This window comes from Pungitius pungitius, chromosome 7, assembly GCF_949316345.1.
Source record: "Pungitius pungitius chromosome 7, fPunPun2.1, whole genome shotgun sequence".
NCBI lineage: Eukaryota > Metazoa > Chordata > Actinopteri > Perciformes > Gasterosteidae > Pungitius > Pungitius pungitius.
The window spans coordinates 7702966-7721038 of record NC_084906.1 but is presented as its reverse complement, the minus strand read 5'-3'; the positions used below and the strand labels follow the sequence as shown (position 1 = coordinate 7721038).

The following is an 18073-nucleotide window of genomic DNA, read 5'->3' as shown; positions in this document are numbered from 1 at the left end:
CTAAGGAAACACGTTGATTTCGAATGGAATCCCATTTAATGCCTCATCTTTATTTATACAATTATATTGAATACAACATCATACTCTTGCCGATTTACCTGAAAGAGTTCCAACTAAGTTGAAGTTAAAAACAAATCGCAGCGAATGAAAACAATTTAGATATGGATTTCGAAATATCTTTGGCCCAGAGCTCAAATGATGTTATTAAACGAACTAGTTTTAGTTTAGTTATATTTGCTTTTTATTGGTTCGTTATTTACTTTGAGTTCGTTCAAAATATCGCAGACAGCACCTGAAGGCAACACCCCTTCTGTAGTTAGACCCCCACTGCTCCGAGTGAAAACTGAGATAGTGAGGAGAAAGACCATGGAGGGAGAAAACTGGATGTGTTAACGTCAACTACTTCAAAGCGCCTCAATGTGGCCATATCCGGTATGTGTTGCACGTGCCGGTTAAAACGTCGTAAACCGTAACGTTGACCGACGGTCAATCGGTTAGCACAACGCGACGAGAGATAGCCCGCTGCGGCTAACTTAGCCTCTCTGCTAACAAGAAGCGACACACACACATACACACACGCACACAAAAAGCAGGCTAGTGGGAAAGGGGGGACGGGGCAAAGTGGCGCCGCAGCGTAAAGTTACTCGTAATGTTGCCTCCCGGGATTAACTTCAGATACGGATGAGAAGCAAATCGGTGACCGGGGAACGACGAGAGCAACTGCGAGCCAGACGACCACTGCTATGTCGGGGTTGATTCGCGGCTCCGGTAGCCCGCCCGAGTCCCGAGGTTGGCCCCACTCGGTGCTGTGGAGGCTCGGGGGCTTCTTGTTCCTCCTGCTGCTGGAGGGGGCCGGCGGCCTCGCCAACCCGAGCAGCTCCTCAACCAGCGTCAACAACCAGCCGAGTGTCAACATCTACATGAGTGTGGAGGAGGTGAAGAAGCTTTTGGGTAAGAAGGCCCGCGCCTACAGACAGCTATCTTCAAACTTTGTTTGTATCTATCTCTATGTATGTGTGTGTGTGTGTGTGTGTCATACAGTTGTGTTAGTACTGCATTTCTTTAATGCTTAAACACGCCTGTAAGTATTGCAAGTCGCTCTTGTTGTGAGCCACCACAGTCCTCTCGGATTTGGATGTAAATGTCCCCTGGCCCCCCAGGAGAGGATTTCACTTTGAGCCAAAGAGCACAAAGAGTCCTGCTGTAACGCTTCAAAGTGAAGTGTAACAACGTGTCCCATGATGCTGTTATAGATTACACAAATGGACACTCAATAGCCTAAAACACTCCTAAGATAACGGGGAAATAAAATGACATCTTGCCTAGAATGCCTCATGATTTGAGAATAAAGCTAAAATAGTATACAGCTTGGCTTTATTTGATTTCTTTTAGCCTTGCTTTCAATATTTAGTGTGAATACTAAGATCAAGGTGTAATACTTGATTAAAAACCGTAAATGTCGTGTGTGTGTGGATCTCACATCTGAGCATCTTTTATGTTCAACGTTCCACACACGAAAAAAGAATGTTGCATCAGTGAGAAAAACAGGCTGCAAGCAGCTTCACAGCTGCTGTGTGGTTCAGCGAGAGTCTGCATCAACAAAGGTATGCTTAAGTGTCACCAGGGCTTGTGGAAAAAGAAAGAAGTGACTTGACCATACAGTTAAGGATCCTGGTGGCGGTGTGTCAGTTTTACGTGGTGTGAAGTGAGCCGAGTTTGGTCCCGGGGGCGGGGGGGGGGGGGGGGGGGTTGTCATTGGTGTTGGAATCCACCGGGCAGCTGTAGGAGATGCACTATGTTCTGTTATGATTTGCCTTGGCCGTATTAGGCGTTCCTATTTGAACTAAACTATACACAGAGGTTTTCTTTAAAAGGTCGCTTGATCTGCAGAATGGACTGATTTGATTTGTTTTTACTGCACAGTTTGGGAGCTGCAAGTCAGTGATGGCTGCAAAAATGGAGAGAGGTCCTTCATCCAGGTTCCAAGGTGGATGGATTGGTCCCTAACAGTTATTTGGGGTTTACTGTGGTTGTGTCAATGGTGCAGTTTGGAACCAGTCATGTCGTTTCAGGCTGATGACCGGGTGGAGGGGCTGGGGGGGGGGGGGGGGGCAATGCCTTTGTGCAGGGAGGATGCTGATGTTGCACATTCTCAAATTGACCTGTGCGCTGTAAATCCATCATCACCCTAGTAGGGGTGCATCCGCATGTTTCCATCAGATGGGCTTCAGGCAGACTCGGCTAAGTTGTTTTGTTGAGGTATTCAGGCCTGCTAGCTTGTTACTATGTTTGAACTCAATCATGATAAATGGTAAACTGGATGATTTGAATCTATTTTTAAAAAAGGTAGGCAACAACTACTTAAACTTTCTATCATTTTGCCTAACGTGCAGAAAACAACGAGCATTATTACACGTTGACGTCGTCGGTTAGTGTTTGGCGACGTCGAGTCCATCAGGTCTTGGAAAATAATCGTCCTGGTAAATAAAGTTAGCTGATGAATGGATTTCGTTAACAAAACCACACTGACTCCAACTTTAAATCTGTGTAGGATTTGTGTACATAGCAGCTCCGTGATATAGTATTTGTTCCCAATGAAGCACAAAGACATGTTTATGATGGAGGTGGGTCACATTGGACCATGGAGCCTTGCTGTGGTCTCGCTGTTGTGTTCAGCAGCTGGACTCTGCGTTCAGGAGTTCATTTTGATCGCTTTAACAAACAACGGGCCTCTCCAGGGGACAGAGACTCGGAGCAGGTATGTGTCCGTGGATGAAGGCATCATCCCGGATGCTGTTTGCATGTGACTGATGGCGAGGGAACTGTCCACATGCATTCCTACCCCCAGCTCCCATATCAACACCCGCATCCACGGCTCCGATTGTGTCGCAGCTGCCGGCTCATGTTTCGTTACCTGAGCCGTTTTTTGGTCTCTACGGCAATTGATAGGTGTTAAAAGTCTAAAGGTGTTGCTTGTGAGACACATTTTCTAGACCCAGAGGGAAGCAACTGCTGCTGATTTGATTTAAAAGCTGTTTAGATGTGAAGCGGCCTCATCGTTCCAATTTGCCTGTGTGCGCAAGTCTAGATTTCTGGAGCGTCAGGCAGTTCCATGATGCTTAAAACAGATAGAGAAGCGGGGATAGAGGGAACCACAGGTATACTTCCTAGTCACAGTGGTGAACATATTAAACACGGTTACAAACCAAGCTAGTGTGCTGGTATATAAGACATAATATGTTGTTTACAGTGATGTTTTATGGTATTTCTGCTTTTAAAAATCACAATAAGATCTCCACACGGTATGAATTTTCTACGTACCGTTCATACCGGTGTGAAGCCGTAACTACTGCTGTTGCTCTTTGGCAGGCGGCAGAATTTATTTTCACACGTCATCGCAGAGCGTGCAGCGGTCAGAGCTACTTGTCTTACGTGTGATGACATTGAGTCATGGTTATAACATGAATAACCCGCAACAAATGCTCTTTAACAGAGCAAAACGCCACGACACAACAGCTTGTGACACAGGAACAATTTAACACTAATAATTGTACATTTACGGCGTCAATGAAGGTTTATTCCCCCCAAAAAACAAAACCTTGCTATACCGGGATACCATCAGAATCTTCTATTTTTGGCCGTACCGCCCAGCTCCACACAGCTTCCTATCCTTCAGCTAGGCAACTAACTCTTTGCCCGAGCATCACCAAATGTGGTCCCAAACCGAGCCAGAACCATGAATGCTGTTTCTCAGCTGATTGTCACTCTGCATTGTCGTTTTGGCTTCTGAGTGGCTAAATGCTGTCTCTCTTTCCTCGTGGTGTTAGTCGGCTCAAATAGGGTCAGACGAACAAAGAAAGTGGTTGAAACGTGCCATTCAGCCAATCCAGATGTTGACTGCTGTTGTGTCCCTGCCGTGAGTCGTGCACAAAAGCCTCTTCTAGAGTAGTTTATCTTCACTCCACGGTTACGATGTTTTAGATTGATATCTCCCCATGAAATATAGGGCTGTTAGTGATTTTCTTTTCAGGGCATTGTCAAACATTTTTCTTTTTGTGTGTTGTATTGATTTCTTTTTTTTTTACCAGTAACATATAAACTGATTATTAAAGATGAGAAAAAGGTTTTCCTGGCAGAAACTAAATTGTCCAGATAGACAAAGTAGTTCCAGAGTAATTACACTTTTCTATCATTGTTATGCCATTTTCACTTCAAAAAACCGAGAGCACCTGCCTCCTGCCGATGTTAACCATGAAGGTTTTACAATGTTTCCACCTTTTGGTATTAATGGTTGTTCAGATATGCAACTATAGGTGAAGAACCAGCGGGGAAGCTTTACTACATTCACAGGGCCTATGGCATCCCTTTCTCACGCTTCAATAGCTCCCTCTGCTTCCTGGCATCCTGAGGGTCCACCACATCTTTTGGAAGTTGAGGGATGAAATGAAAGGACAATTTTTTTTGTGCTTCCGTTTGACGTCCCCTGTTGTGGAGCCCAGTTTTCCTCTGCAGACCAGGCAGCGCGTTCCTCCTGGGAGAGATTCTGTGTCCTTTTGGTCTTGATGGCTTACTCGCCGTGTTCCCGCTGCTCGCTGTGGCTCTGCAGAGCCTTTTCAAGTTCAAGCTAAAGCACAGCTGGACCGAACAAGCAGGTTTCCTGTTGAAATGCTTAAAGGGAAGAGAAGCTGCTTGTTGGCTCATTCTAATAGGACAACCTCCACCTGGGATTATGGCTTCCTCACATTTTGTGATCCAAACACTGTTTGTTTCACTGAGACTTCTAGCTTAGGAAATGCCAACGTGAATATTATTTTCCACTCGCCCGACCAGATGAATGATTCCAAGTTTGACTTGAATCTAGCCGAGCATGCAACAAAACGGAAATACCCAGGGTCTAGAAGATATGAACTAAAATCGTCGGCATATTGTGAAGAGTGGCCCTCTCCTCCTCCTCCTCCTCCAAAGAGCTGAAAGGAAAGCAGGGGGCTGTGAAAAAAGAGGGCCTGTGACCAGCGAGGAGTGACTGACAGCAGCATTCATTTCCTTCATGGCCTCTCCAAGGATCTTTCAGGTTGAATAGCGAAGCCCCCGCTTTTACCTCTTTTGTCAGAGAGCTGCTGCTCTCTGACAAAAGATGGGTGTGTGCCTTACAGGAGTAAAACAAGCACCCATTTTATAAATTGTCACTGATGTGTTGAAATGGTAAATTATTTTTGTACGTCGGCATGACAGCAAATGCCAGTTTTGGTGTAATTGCATTGAGACTGCTACAATTTAGTGGCACCGATGTAATTTAGCTGCTATGTGGTGGAAAGGAAGAGATATGAGGAGCGGCAGATGTTGAAGTCAGATATTTCATCAGCCCCTCTTGTTTCTGTCAATTTTTACTATGGAAAACTTGGTAAATCAACCTTTTCGTATTGTGTAAAAAAGTGCAAAAATATTTGACCTTGGCTTTTAAAGTACCCCCAGAAAGTTGCCCAAGGGAAACGCTGTCCAAAAATAGATGCAGTAGAAGGTGTGCGTGAGAGTAAACCAGTTTGATATTTGTTGAGTAAACTAAGGAGCTCCTTTAAGCAACAAATAGCCATCAACGAGGAGCCTATAAAAGGCGCTCCTTCCATTACCCTCCTTCTCCCCCGCCTGGCCTCAGGGCGCCCGTGGAAATAAAAGAAGGAAGCTGATGTATGGTTTCTTTGAAGCGAATCAAAGACTAACCGCACAGATTGGGACATAATGTGTGTTTTTACTTTCTTGCTGAGAGACTCTTTCATATGTGAGGATTTCCTTTTCAGAGAACGTGCTCCATAATGACGTTCCACATTTTCACTGCACTCTCCTTGTCATTTTTTCACTTCAACCCTGATGCTTTTCTTTCAACTGCGGGAGGTGCGTTGAACTTCTGTTAGGACATGACCTGAAGCCTGTCCATGCCCCAAATGTCTCTTGGCAAGTAAGGTGTGCGACTGCCAGTGAAAACGCCTCTGCAGATTTTACCCAAAATTTTGCAAAAATCAGCCAAAGGAAATGAGTTTATGGGTGGCGGGGGGGGGGGTCCGTCTATGTCTTCTGTCAGGGTTATCCAGAGGGACTGCTGAGGCGTTCTTCTCGTTTCCCACAGAATCAGCTAATAGGCAGTAAGTGGCCGCCAAGATTCTTTGCAAACAATCACTGCGGGCCTTGTATGGGAATGAACCTCGTCTGCAAAATGTGTCACTGGAGGCCCGTCGGCCCACTGGGGGGGGGGGTGTGAGCGCAGCGCAGTAGTCTGCATGGATCTCGTACCGCACCTGGGGGGTTACTACAAGACGACTCGGATGACGCTCAAGTCTCGCGCCAATCCTTCCGATTTTTGTAATGAGGAGGAAGAGAAACCAGACCCTCCAGTGGCCTCCAGAGGAGGAGTGGCGCGTCTTTACCCAATTCCTCGTCCTCACGTGGAGGGTGTTGCTGCACAGGATTTCTGCAGGAGATGGGGTTGAATGTTCAGATCAGCATTAAATGGGCTTGAATACGTCATCATTTATACCAGTGGAGCATCATCTGTGTGAACAGGCAGTCTGGTCCCTGAAATGCAAAAGTGTCTTTTTTTTATTTTGTAAAGCTCTCCAAGACAAAACAATTACATCCTGCAAAAACATGGTTTACTTGTTTGTTTTCCTGAGCATGTTGGCTTGTCTGATGGTACAACCCGGGGGGCAATAATGAATCTTACTTCAGTGTTGGGAAAGTTCACTTTCTACATGAACTATTTCAAAGTTCAGTTCACAAATTTTAAAATGAACTAGTTCAGTTCATAGTTCAAACTTCAAAATATTTGAACTAAGTTCACAGTTTCAACTAGTTCAGTTCTTTTTTTCCATATGTTGCTGCAAGCTATTATTTTTCAAAATGATTGCCACAGCCCATATAGAACCACAGACAGCAATTATTTGATCAGTTTTAACACTGAAGCTATGCATCAGATTTAATCTTCATATCCAATTTTGAATCCTTATCCAACCAGGGTTCACATTAGCATTGAGGGGACAGCATTTCCCCTTTGTTGCTTTAATGTTGCTGTTTTTTGAAGGACAGTAATCATTAAGGTGCAAATGTTTGCAAAAAAAAGGTCAGATTCCTTCCATCCTCGCAGACCTTGTCAGTAACTTCATAAAACTCATTTAAATTATTATACGCCGCCTCTTTGCTACACGCAGCTGTCGCCTCCATGCATTTCTTTTTTTTTTGATGACGCATGCGCGGTGCGACACTGGAGGCTGGTGTTACCAGATTAGGTGTTTTTTACGCTACTTATTAAGGCGCGATTACGGTGTGTTTTCTATAGAAATCTGGCAGCCCTTTGAACGATGTTAACCTGAAAGAACGTGCCGTTCACAGGCACCAGGATGAACGAGTTCACAGTAACGTTCATCGGGCATTAATACAGTACGTTCAGGTCACGTTGGCCCAAAATATGAACGAGTTCATGAACTATCGTTCAACGAACGCGTTCAGGCACAACACTGTCTTACTTCCTAAAGACAGGAGCAATAACTGTAATATACTGTATGTATGATTGCTTTTTTTTAATTACTGACCAACTCCTGTTGTCCTCAGTGTATAGCTTTTCTTGAGTGAGTGATATTTTCGACCTACCTCAAGACCATTGCTTCATCACCCCACCCTCCCGCCTGGTTCCTCATGTGAATTTGTTTGTAGTTTCCAGTTGATAGTTTCCCTCCGGTGCTGGTTTTCTCCTTCCATGGTTAGGGTCAGCGGCATCTTCCCAACGAAAGGATGGGGAGGAGGACGGAGGGGTGTTTATCTCCCGACCACTCAGGGATGAAGGCTACTGGAGGCAGAGTGTCGACTGTGCGCACAAGAAGGTCTTTGTTGTATACCTCCTGGACCGTACCACCGTTCTCCTCTTTCAAAACAGTCCATTTGGCAGGAGAACACTGCTGTAGATCCGAGTCTACAGAACTCTTAGATAAAGTCAGATGCTGCAGCATGTTCTAGTTCTGTTGTGACATCTGTATAAAAGGAACACGCATGTTTTTGTGTGCGTCCATGCCGTAGGACAGATGTGGGAGGAGGGGGGTTGGTGAGTAATTCTGTCGAAAGAAGTGTCAACGTGCCCCCAACGTGCCCCCCGAGCAGAGCGCTTCATTTGGGAGGTCTGTATGTGTTGAGGAATGTCACTGTGGAAAGAGCAGTTGATTCCATTTGTGTTGAATCGGACAGAGGCGTGGCGACACGCCTCCCAAAAAATGTATGTCAAACTATCTAAATGATAATCCAGAAGTTCATTTAAAACCTGTTGTGCATTAATGGCTGAAGCACGCTCAGTGCCAGCCCCAAAATACAGTTTAAAACTGGAAATGAGCAAGACGTGTCTCCTTTAAAGGCCCCCAGTTCTCTTTGCACTTTTTCCATTTGGTACAACGCTGTCACATGCTAAAGCCATCAGAAAAGCTGCGTGTAAACCAGCGAGCTGTTACCAGTCACAGGGAGCCAAGGCGAGCACTGCACTGCCCGCACTCTGAGAGATTTGCGAAGGCATGATCAGCTGATCAAGCTATTTGTTGATGTCATTTCATTATATTTTTTCTTTAACGAGTTGGAGCAGTGATCTTAACAGCTGGTTGTTATGGCAGCATGTCTGGTGGGACAAATGATCCATCAGCGAAGCCTCTTTTTTATACAAACATGGTTGTACAAGTCAGAATGTGCTCACTGATTAAGTGACTTACTGACTTGTTATTTCGAACAGAGACGTTGATGAACGGCTGCACTGATGCTAAAAAAACTGCAAATTAGGGGTACTTTCAGATCGGTGCATGAGATCCAGTGTGTTCCACCGGAACTATTGTTAATCCCTTGACATGGACAAATGGAAAAGTCCTGCAGGAAATAATCCCTCAAAACACAAACCGTTGCCAAGTCATCGTGCCGGAATTCCGAACCATGTTGTCGCTACCAGACGCTAACTAGAGACAATCCTGATGACAAGCGCATCTTCCGCTAAGTGCTGCCCCCCTTCCAGGGAGTCAGGGACCAACCTGCAGCGCGTGGTTCCACTCAACCTCAGGGGCCACTGATTCCCCCAGTCTGAGGACACCGACAGGCCCCTGTTGCCATCCCCTCATGTTCCTGTTTTGGAGTTGATTGCAGTTTGGGGAGAAGGTGGGAGGATCCTCTTTGGGCCTCTCATGCCTGGTTGCAGAGTTAAATTGGTATCAAAGCAGGGTGGCCACATGTTGAGACGAGGGAGGCCCACGGAGCTGGCATGAGGAAGGCAATTATCCCAGGACTCGACCGTGGGGTCGTGTGCACACATCTGTGCCCTCTAGTGCCTGCATATGTATATTTATATGGACAAAAAAAAAAGTTTCGTGGCCTTTTCTAATTTCAATTGTCCAGTTGCTTATTTGAAAGCATCTACAGAGTCATTGGATTGGATGCATGGATTAATATTTTTTTCATTTTTTCTTGTTATCACCTGACTGAAGTAAACTTCAGGTCTACATCGATGGATGGCATTTTTCAGCTTATTGTTTTGGTATAATATAACAACTTTACTATTCAGATTTACTGTTTTGCACAAGATAAAGTTAAATGCTAATAACTTTGGCAAATCATAGAAATCCTTTAAAAAAATAAATAAAGTTCAGTTAGTGAATGGAAAGAGCTGGACAGGATTCTGACTCTGATACAATACCTGCTATAAATACCATGATACCTGATACCAGAATTCAATACAATACCACAAACACGATTCAAATACTGGTATATTTATCTATCATAGTAATACATTATTTTTTACCAGCTGGCTCTTCGCCAGCTTTTTGAACACTTAACAAATAGCATTAATATTAGCCTTCAGCAAGATGTTAATGAAAACGACATGGTGCCATCATAGCATTCATTATACAAGGCTATGTAAAGTAGCCAAAGTACTTCCAGATTTCACCATTTTTCCAACAAGCCGAGGATGGTCGGGAAGAGCTGGTGCACATGAGGCCATGTCTCCCTTCAGATCAGGGCCCCGCCTCCTGTCAGTCAATGTGTGCAGTGAGTGCGCGCTGCTCGTGTGCTATTCCAAGGAAGTATTGGTACTAAAATTGAATTGTTTTTTTATGTATACCGTGCACCATTAGTCTGACACTAGTTTATGTAACACTCGCCCCCCCCCCCCCCCCCCCTCCCCCGAGTTGGTAAACGCCCGAGAATGTTTTTAATTGAGCCAATGTGAGAAAGGTCTTTGAGCCGGAGCTCTGAGGCAGCCCGAGGGTATCCTGGCCACATTCTTCCCCTCTCTTTAAACTAGATACTCACAGCCTGACAGACGGACGCTTTTAAGGACTCATAGCTCTGCCCCAAGCCAGGGTCGGGAGGGGTGTCACCATTACAACACAAGACATTAGACATGCAGGACTTTTTGATGCAGCGGGGAAAGCGAAAGCCTCACTTTGGCTCGACTTAACTGTTGTGTGAATGGTTGAACATACTGCATGTTGTCTGACTCATCCCCTTCCTCTTAACCCTTCCCCTGCATAATCGGGTTTCCTGCATCCAAAATTGCAGTCGTATTTGGATGTTGTCGCTTGGAAATGTTCCACTTAGAGGTCTCGAGTACAAACAGATGTGGTTAGTCCACCTCCTTTATTGTGGGGGACCCCCCCCTAATCCAGGCTGGCAGTGGGGGGGGGATATTTGACCATTCTCCTCAGGCTGTGTTTAAATCTACCTTTGTGTTGTCTTCAATGCCCAGTGTGCTGTTCTTTCTCCTTCTTGTGGATTTCCCAAGATATTTCTCATAAGATCCGATGTTACGCCCTGTGCCCTCCCCAGGCCTAGACGCAGAGCTCTACTATGTGCGAGACGACGTGGTGAACCACTATGCTCTCTCCTTTACCCTGCCGGTGCCCAGCGAGACCAACAGCCTCCACTTCTCCTGGCATTCCAAGACCAAGGTATGTCTCAGGATCACTTGTCGATCCACCACTCCAATACACGCAAGGCGCCCCATTTCTGTGTTGACGCCTTTGGTTCCTTCCGTGTCCAGGTGGACTACCGGCTCAGCTTCCTCATGGAGAACCCCGCTGCCATGAACCAGCCATGGAGCAACATCTCCACACAGGGGGAGGTGCCCCGTGTTCCCTCAGGTTTGTCAAATACTAACCTTTTTGTTCTCATTAAAATTACTTTGGTATTTTAGGGAGCTGCCCTAAAAAATTATCCACTAAGGTACTTCTTTGTTTTGTTTTTTTGGTTCAAACCAGCATTTGATCAGTTTGGTCCAATACAATTTGGAAATTGAAGTAGAGCCCCACTGAAATAAGTATGTTAGCCCCATTGAAATAAGGAAAGGGCTGACTTTGCCAGCATGTCCAACAGAGGTCTGCGCTTCATAGATGTTAAAGGGGGGCTGGATACAGCTACAGGGCGGTTGGGGGTGGGCATGAACCCAAAAAGGTTGTCTTCTGAGTATAAAATTACCTTGAGCAGGCCCAGTGGAGTTTCCTTCACCACTTGGCCCTCAGTCGAGCATCTGTTTCACTAACATCAACACAGGAAGGAAAAAAACTTCAAGTCTAACAAACTGCGGCCATCTAGTATCTCTAAACCCGGTCATTAGTCTGTTATATTTTCTTAGTGATAGTGAAAAACACTTCATTCGGTTGGAGGTCATGTGCCTGAATATGGCCGCTGTGGCCATTAGTCGAGGGTCGTACAAAAGTGTGAAGGGCTCGTTTGTGTGATGCCATGCGGCTACAACGCTGGGTCAACAAATATAAAGAGCACAATGCCTTTCGATAATGAACCAGGAAGCAAGGCCTATGGTGCTTAAGTCAAGAAATAGCTTGAAACAACAAAGTTCTCAAAAAGTTTTAACTTCTTCTCCTTCTGCTCTTCACAGGCTGCTTCATTTGAAACAATTCTACTGATCCACAGCAGCCTAAACTCCGTACTAACAGAGCAGCGCCTGTTTTGGTTTTAACACAACTTATTTCTTGGCTAAAAGCTTGGCTGTATGTTGCCTGGCAACTGCTTACACTCTAATAATTAATTTCTAAATGTCTGAAGATGTGTAAACAGGGGAAACTACATTGTTACAGTTACAAACTATTGTCCAACTAAACATAAACAAGTCATCCAAAGCCTAGAGACATGGATATTTAATATATCTGTGTGTGTTTGTGTGTGTGTGTCTTTCTTTCTTTCTCTACAGTCTTCAGAGTGGATCTCCTCTGTTCCGGCAAGGTGGATGGAGAGGCTGTGTTAACGGTGCAGCTCAATCTGACCATCTATGCCAACAACTACACAGTGCTGGACTTCAAGAGGAGGAAAATGTGCTATAAAAGTGAGTCCAGCTCATAAGGTGGTGCAGCCATATGCCTGTTTTTGTGTCCTGTGTTCGGCTGTGTGCTATTTTGAAATCTTAAGATGATTACACATGGCCAAGAGGCTTCTTGCCATCTTCCCCTCGGAAGCAAATGTATCCGCCGTCTTATTTTGAGCACGAATGATCTTCGCAGCCATAAGAGATCCTTTGTGTTCCCGAGGAGCTCAGAGGTGCCCGTCGTCCTCTTGGACTGCGTCTACGTGTTGCAGCAGAGGACCAGCAGGGACGTGCCGTCTCTGAGCTCACTGACCGACTGTCATTTTTGACTGCAGGAACCCAGAAGTTGTTTTTAGGAACTCTGGAGCTTAATATCAAATAAAGCTATTTCAGGTTTGATTCATGCTTGTGAGGTTGTCCTTTTCCTGTCAACTGGGAACTATCTGAAGACACGCGTCTCTGTCCTGCTTTTATCTGTTTGAGGACTGAGCACGCTGCAGGCTGCTCTAATGACAGGATCTACAGATTTGGGACTAACTTTTCGTGACTAAAGCAGTAGAAAAAAGGGAATGCTCCAGTCATCACACCTTCTAAGACAGCCATTTAGCCTTTTTGTGAATTTTATTTCCCTTTAAGGCTTCTGGATTTACAGGACTGTCTCAGAAAATTAGAATATTGTGATAAAGTTCTTTATTTTCTGTAATGCAATTACAAAAATAGAAATGTCATGCATTCTGGATTCATTACAAATCAACTAAAATATTGCAAGCCTTTTATTATTTTAATATTGCTGATTATGGCTTACAGCTTAAGAAAACTCAAATATCCTATCTCTAAATATTAGAATATTTCCTCAGACAAAGTAAAAAAAAAGATTTATAACAGCAAAACAAAATCATTTGAAAATGTCCATTAATGCACTGAGTACTTGGTTGGGAATTCTTTTGCACGGATTACTGCATCAATGCGGCGTGGCATGGAGGCAATCAGCCTGTGGCATTGCTGAGGTTTTATGGATAGCTCATTTGCATTGTTGGGTCTGGTGTCTTTCAGCTTCTTCTTCACAATACCCCACAAATTCTCTATGGGGTTCAGGTCAGGGGAATTGGCAGGCCAATCGAGGACAGTAATGCCATGGTCAGTACACCAGTTACTGGTGGTTCTGGCACTGTGCGTAGGTGCCAGATCATGCTGGAAAATGAAATCCTCATCTCCATAGAGCTTTTCAGCAGACGGAAGCATGTAGTGCTCTAAAATCTCTTGGTACACAGCTGCATTTACTCTGGACTTGATGAAACACAGTGGACCAACACCAGCAGCTGACATGGCTCCCCAAACCATCACTGACTGGGAACTTCACACTGGATTTCAAGCAACTTGGATTTTGCTCCTCTCCAGCCTTTCTCCAGACTGGCGCCTTGACTTCCAAATGAAATACAACACTTGGTTTCGTCTGAAAAGAGGACTTTGGACCACTCTGCAACTGTCCGGTGCTTCTTTTCCATAGCCCAAGTCAGACGCTTCTTCCGTTGTCTTGAGTTCAGAAGTGGCTTGACCATGGGAATACGGCTATTGAAGCCCATTTCCCGGACACGTCTGTGAACAGTGGCTTTTGATACCTGGACTCCAGCTTCAGTCCACTGTCTTTGAAGCTCCCCCAAATTCTGGAAGCGACTCTTCTTCACAATGCTGTTAAGGCTGCGCTCATCTCTCTTGGTTGTGCAGCGTTTCCTGCCACATTTCCCTCTTCCAACAGACTTTTTGTGGATGTGCTTTGAAACTGCACTCTGTGAACAGCTTGCTCTTTGAGAAATTTCTTTTTGTGTCTTACCCTCCTGATGGAGGGTGTCAATGATGGTCCTCTGGACAGCAGTTAGATCAGCAGTCTTCCCCATACTTGTGATTTAGTTTACTGAACCAAGCTGAGTGTTTTTCAAGGCTCAGGAAACCCTTGCAGGTGTTTTGAGTTAATTAGACTATTCAAGTGATTAGTTGAATACCCTACTACTTTTTCATGATATTCTAATATTTAGAGATATTTGAGTTTTCTTAAGCTGTAAGCCATAATCAGCAATATTAAAAGAATAAAAGGTTTGCAATATTTCAGTTGATTTGTAATGAATCCAGAATGCATGACATTTTTGTTTTTTTAATTGCATTACAGAAAATAAAGAACTCTATCACAATATTGTAATTTTCTGAGACAGTCCTGTAAAACACCACAGAAACTTAGCGGTTGCTTTTTTATGCTGGCATTGGCCCGATCTTATATTTGGAGTTCATGAGATGTGATGGAACAATGTTCTCTATGGCCTCTTTATTTGGATGTATCCGAAGATGCTGACACTTACAAGGGCATTTTTAGTTTGAAAGTATATAGTTGTGTGTGAGTGATTCTGCCATTCAATTGTCACTAGAGTTGATGAATCCTTCCTTCCTCCTCTGTGAACAGGAATAGATGACCAGAAGAGTCCCACTCCCCTCAACAATAACACTCTCCCACGGCCAGACTGTAAGTACTCCCCCCCCCCCCCCCCCCCCCCCCCCCCCCCCCCCCCCCCCCCCCCAGAAGTCTCTCTCTGCAAATTAGTCAACCGTCTCATAACCTTCCTCTTAGATTTCATTCTTGAATTGCACTCTTGGATTGGCTGGCCTCTTCCAGTAGGACTTATTCAGGTCCTTTGTACCCCAGTAACAAAGTGCCATTAGAGGTTGGTCTCCCTTCTGCTTGGGTAGGCCGGAGGAACCTGGGGCCCTGCAAGGCTTTTAGAGAGGTGATGAGAAAACCTCTCAGCCTCTCCTCTTCCACGTCTATCCGTTAAGTGGAGCCCTCCCTCGCGTCTTTGTCTCATCGCCGTAACCAATATTTTTGCTCTGGCTGAAATGCGTTTGTATTTTTTGCTTTGCCCCCACCCCTCTCCTCCCCAATTTCCCCATATACCGTGTCTGATGGGTAACGTGCGGCTTGCTTTCATCAGATGGCGTGACAACCCCCACCACCTCCACCCAGGTGTTCTACATAAGTGTGAGTGTCTGCTGTATTGTCATCTTCCTGGTGGCCATCGTCCTGGCCATCCTGCACCTGCACAGCATGAAGAGGGTGGAGATGGAGGACAGGTTTGTTGATGTTTTGTTTGTCCCGCTTCCAGACAGTCTTTTGTTATGTATATCAACGACGCTGGAACACTGATGAAAAGCAGCACAGCTGATTTCCAGCCACGTTGTGCCGGTCACCTGTAGAAGTTATGCTGCCATTCGGAGCCCAGCTAAAATAGGCCATCTCCATGTGTGTTCCCGTTGTTCACTTCCTGAAATCCCCCCTCCAGATGGCTCCGCAGGTCAACACACATCGATGTAAACCCTTTAGGACAGTGGTACATTCACAATTGTATGAAGATCATTTTCTTGCATTCTTTGGAAGTCTGTCTAAATTTAGATGCTTTAATGTTGTTTGGGCCAAAGTGGCTTAATGTGATCACATTCCTCGATGGGATCCTTGTCTTATACCAGAATATTCTCTACGTGTGCCAACTTAAGAGCCTCTGATTAAAAACTCCAGTTTCTGATAAGCAGTCCATTAAGGATTTTTGGCAGAACTGCTCACATTTAGCTAGTTTTACCATCTCAAATGTTAAGTTACGGGTCCTGTCAAAGAGCAGGTGCATCTGCTTTAAAGATGTTTTATCAGAATTGGAAATTTACACATTGCTAAATAAAAACACACACCGTTGTTTTTCTTAAGAGAATAGTTGTGATAAATAGTTTTCACTACTGTAAAATGTAATATGGTCAGAATATGGTCTGACCTGACTTTGGGTGGAAATGCAATTTAATAAATATGTAAACTGGGAAGGTGTTCAATTACATTTGACAGTAATCCTACAATATGACTCCAATCACGAGGGTAATTCGGTGTACTTCAAGTGTAATACTCTGCAGGAGTTAATTGCTTTTGATTGGACAGGCATTCACACGCTGTAACCCCGTCGAGTGAATGCACTTTAAAACTAGCTTGTCATTACTCAGAACTAATTTAGAAATTAATGTAGCAACTGCCAGTGCCTCTGAATAAGTACTTCATGCTCTTCTTCTGCCTTATTCAGCGTGAGTGACAGCGGCAGCTCGCAGGGCCTGTCTCAGCCGTCCACCCAGACCACACAGTACCTGAGGGCGGACACTCCGAACAACGCCGCCCCCGTCACCAGTAAGAGAATTTACTCCTTCACATTGCTGTTCCCACAAGGGCAACGAGGCCACCACACGCTGCACGTTGCAAGTTAAAAACATTCTTGTAGAAGTAATAACACTTCAGAGACGACGGCTAGGCGACTTAAGTACATTCAGGCGGATTCGCTCTCTCATCACGTTGGCATGTGCATGCTTTTCCCAATGCGATAATCTACCCAGTTAACTTAACCAGTGTCATAAGACTCTAATGAAGGAACAGAGTTCAGCAGTGATGTGCTGCGACTCATGTGACCCGATACATTGTGTGCCATGTGTTGGTGTACGCTCTGTGGGCTTCTCATCAGGCTGCTCAACAGTCCTTTCTGTTGGATGTAAATTTAGCCCGCTGTGGGAAACGCGTAGAGTAACATGTTTAAAGTGAAGTCTGAATATTACACTCGACAACCATAGAACTGTGTTGGGATTTCAGGCATAGCACATTTCCTCCAGCAGAGCTCTCTGATAGTGCTGTTAAGTGGCAGAATATCTACTCAATAATTATGGCAAAGTCTCTAATGTATTCGTGAATGGAAAAAACAGGATGCTTTGCATTTTAAACATGGCACTGATCAATTTTCTGCTTACCATGTGGATGGTGGTTTATTTACTGTGATCCTAGTGTAAGTGATAGGGCCTTAACATGAGAATCAAGGTTGCAGCGATTAAGGGATCGCTGTGGTTGTGACGGCTGGTTTTTTGACAAATATTTCAGTGTTTGCCTGACCCTAATACACCTTCCAGCTACTGCACAGTGTAAACCAATTACCTTTGTGGAGCCCAATGACCAGATATTAAGTCTTTTTTTCGGTTCCATGTAAGGAATACATCTGGGAAAACATATTAACCTTCTTTTTCTAGAGAGGACCTCATGTCTTCCTCTTAAATTCACACTGCAAGCGACGCAGCAACAGGCTACAAGTCATTTTTAAAGTGACTTGATACAAATGAAAGTTGTGCTAGCCTGAAAAAATGTCATCTATTAAGGACATAAATACCTCCATGAGTGTTTGCGCAATACTACAATGCCAACTGGCCCACAATGTGGCGGCAACAGCTCAGCAAATCCCACCGCCCCCCCTAAACCGCGAGGCCTGACCCCTCAGGGACTTAGCTGACGTCTCCTGGTAAGTGGTTGAGTGTGAGAGTCTGTGAGGGCTTGAAATGGTGTAAATATGAATGGCACTTTGCTGCCGTATGGCAAGTCGGCAATGTCAAATAATATGATTTATAATTGAGGCCATTCATTTTATATATTTCACTCTCTGAGTTGAACGTCTTAACGTCACTAAAGATTGAATGACAAAATAAAATATTTGGGTTACTTTGCAATGACTTGTGGGTAATTCTTCGAATACTGACTCACGGAAAGGTTTCATTAATGGTTCAAAATCTCTGCCCAATCTCCATATCTAGCAACACAATGCCTGTGTCACTGGGAACGTAGTCTGCCTACCAAAACTTCTAAGAGTCACTTACAGATCAAGTGGTGATCTGTACAACAATAAGTGTAATAAATTG

General features: G+C 44.6%; 1 protein-coding gene across 3 annotated transcripts in view; it reads left to right on the top strand.

Annotated features, from left to right (window-relative positions):
• Positions 1-294: 294 nt before the first annotated feature.
• Positions 295-18073, top strand: part of ryk (receptor like tyrosine kinase) — a 30910-nt gene continuing 13131 nt past the window's right edge. For 2 of the 3 annotated variants that reach the window (XM_062563461.1, XM_062563460.1), the window contains exons 1-7: positions 295-951; positions 10837-10958; positions 11051-11150; positions 12218-12349; positions 14781-14840; positions 15307-15445; positions 16432-16532. In XM_062563461.1, the coding sequence (XP_062419445.1) occupies positions 744-951; positions 10837-10958; positions 11051-11150; positions 12218-12349; positions 14781-14840; positions 15307-15445; positions 16432-16532 (862 nt within the window). In that variant the 5' untranslated portion in view covers positions 295-743. The remainder of the gene's footprint in view (positions 952-10836; positions 10959-11050; positions 11151-12217; positions 12350-14780; positions 14841-15306; positions 15446-16431; positions 16533-18073) is intronic. The other variant, XM_037469876.2, reaches the window with a different exon arrangement.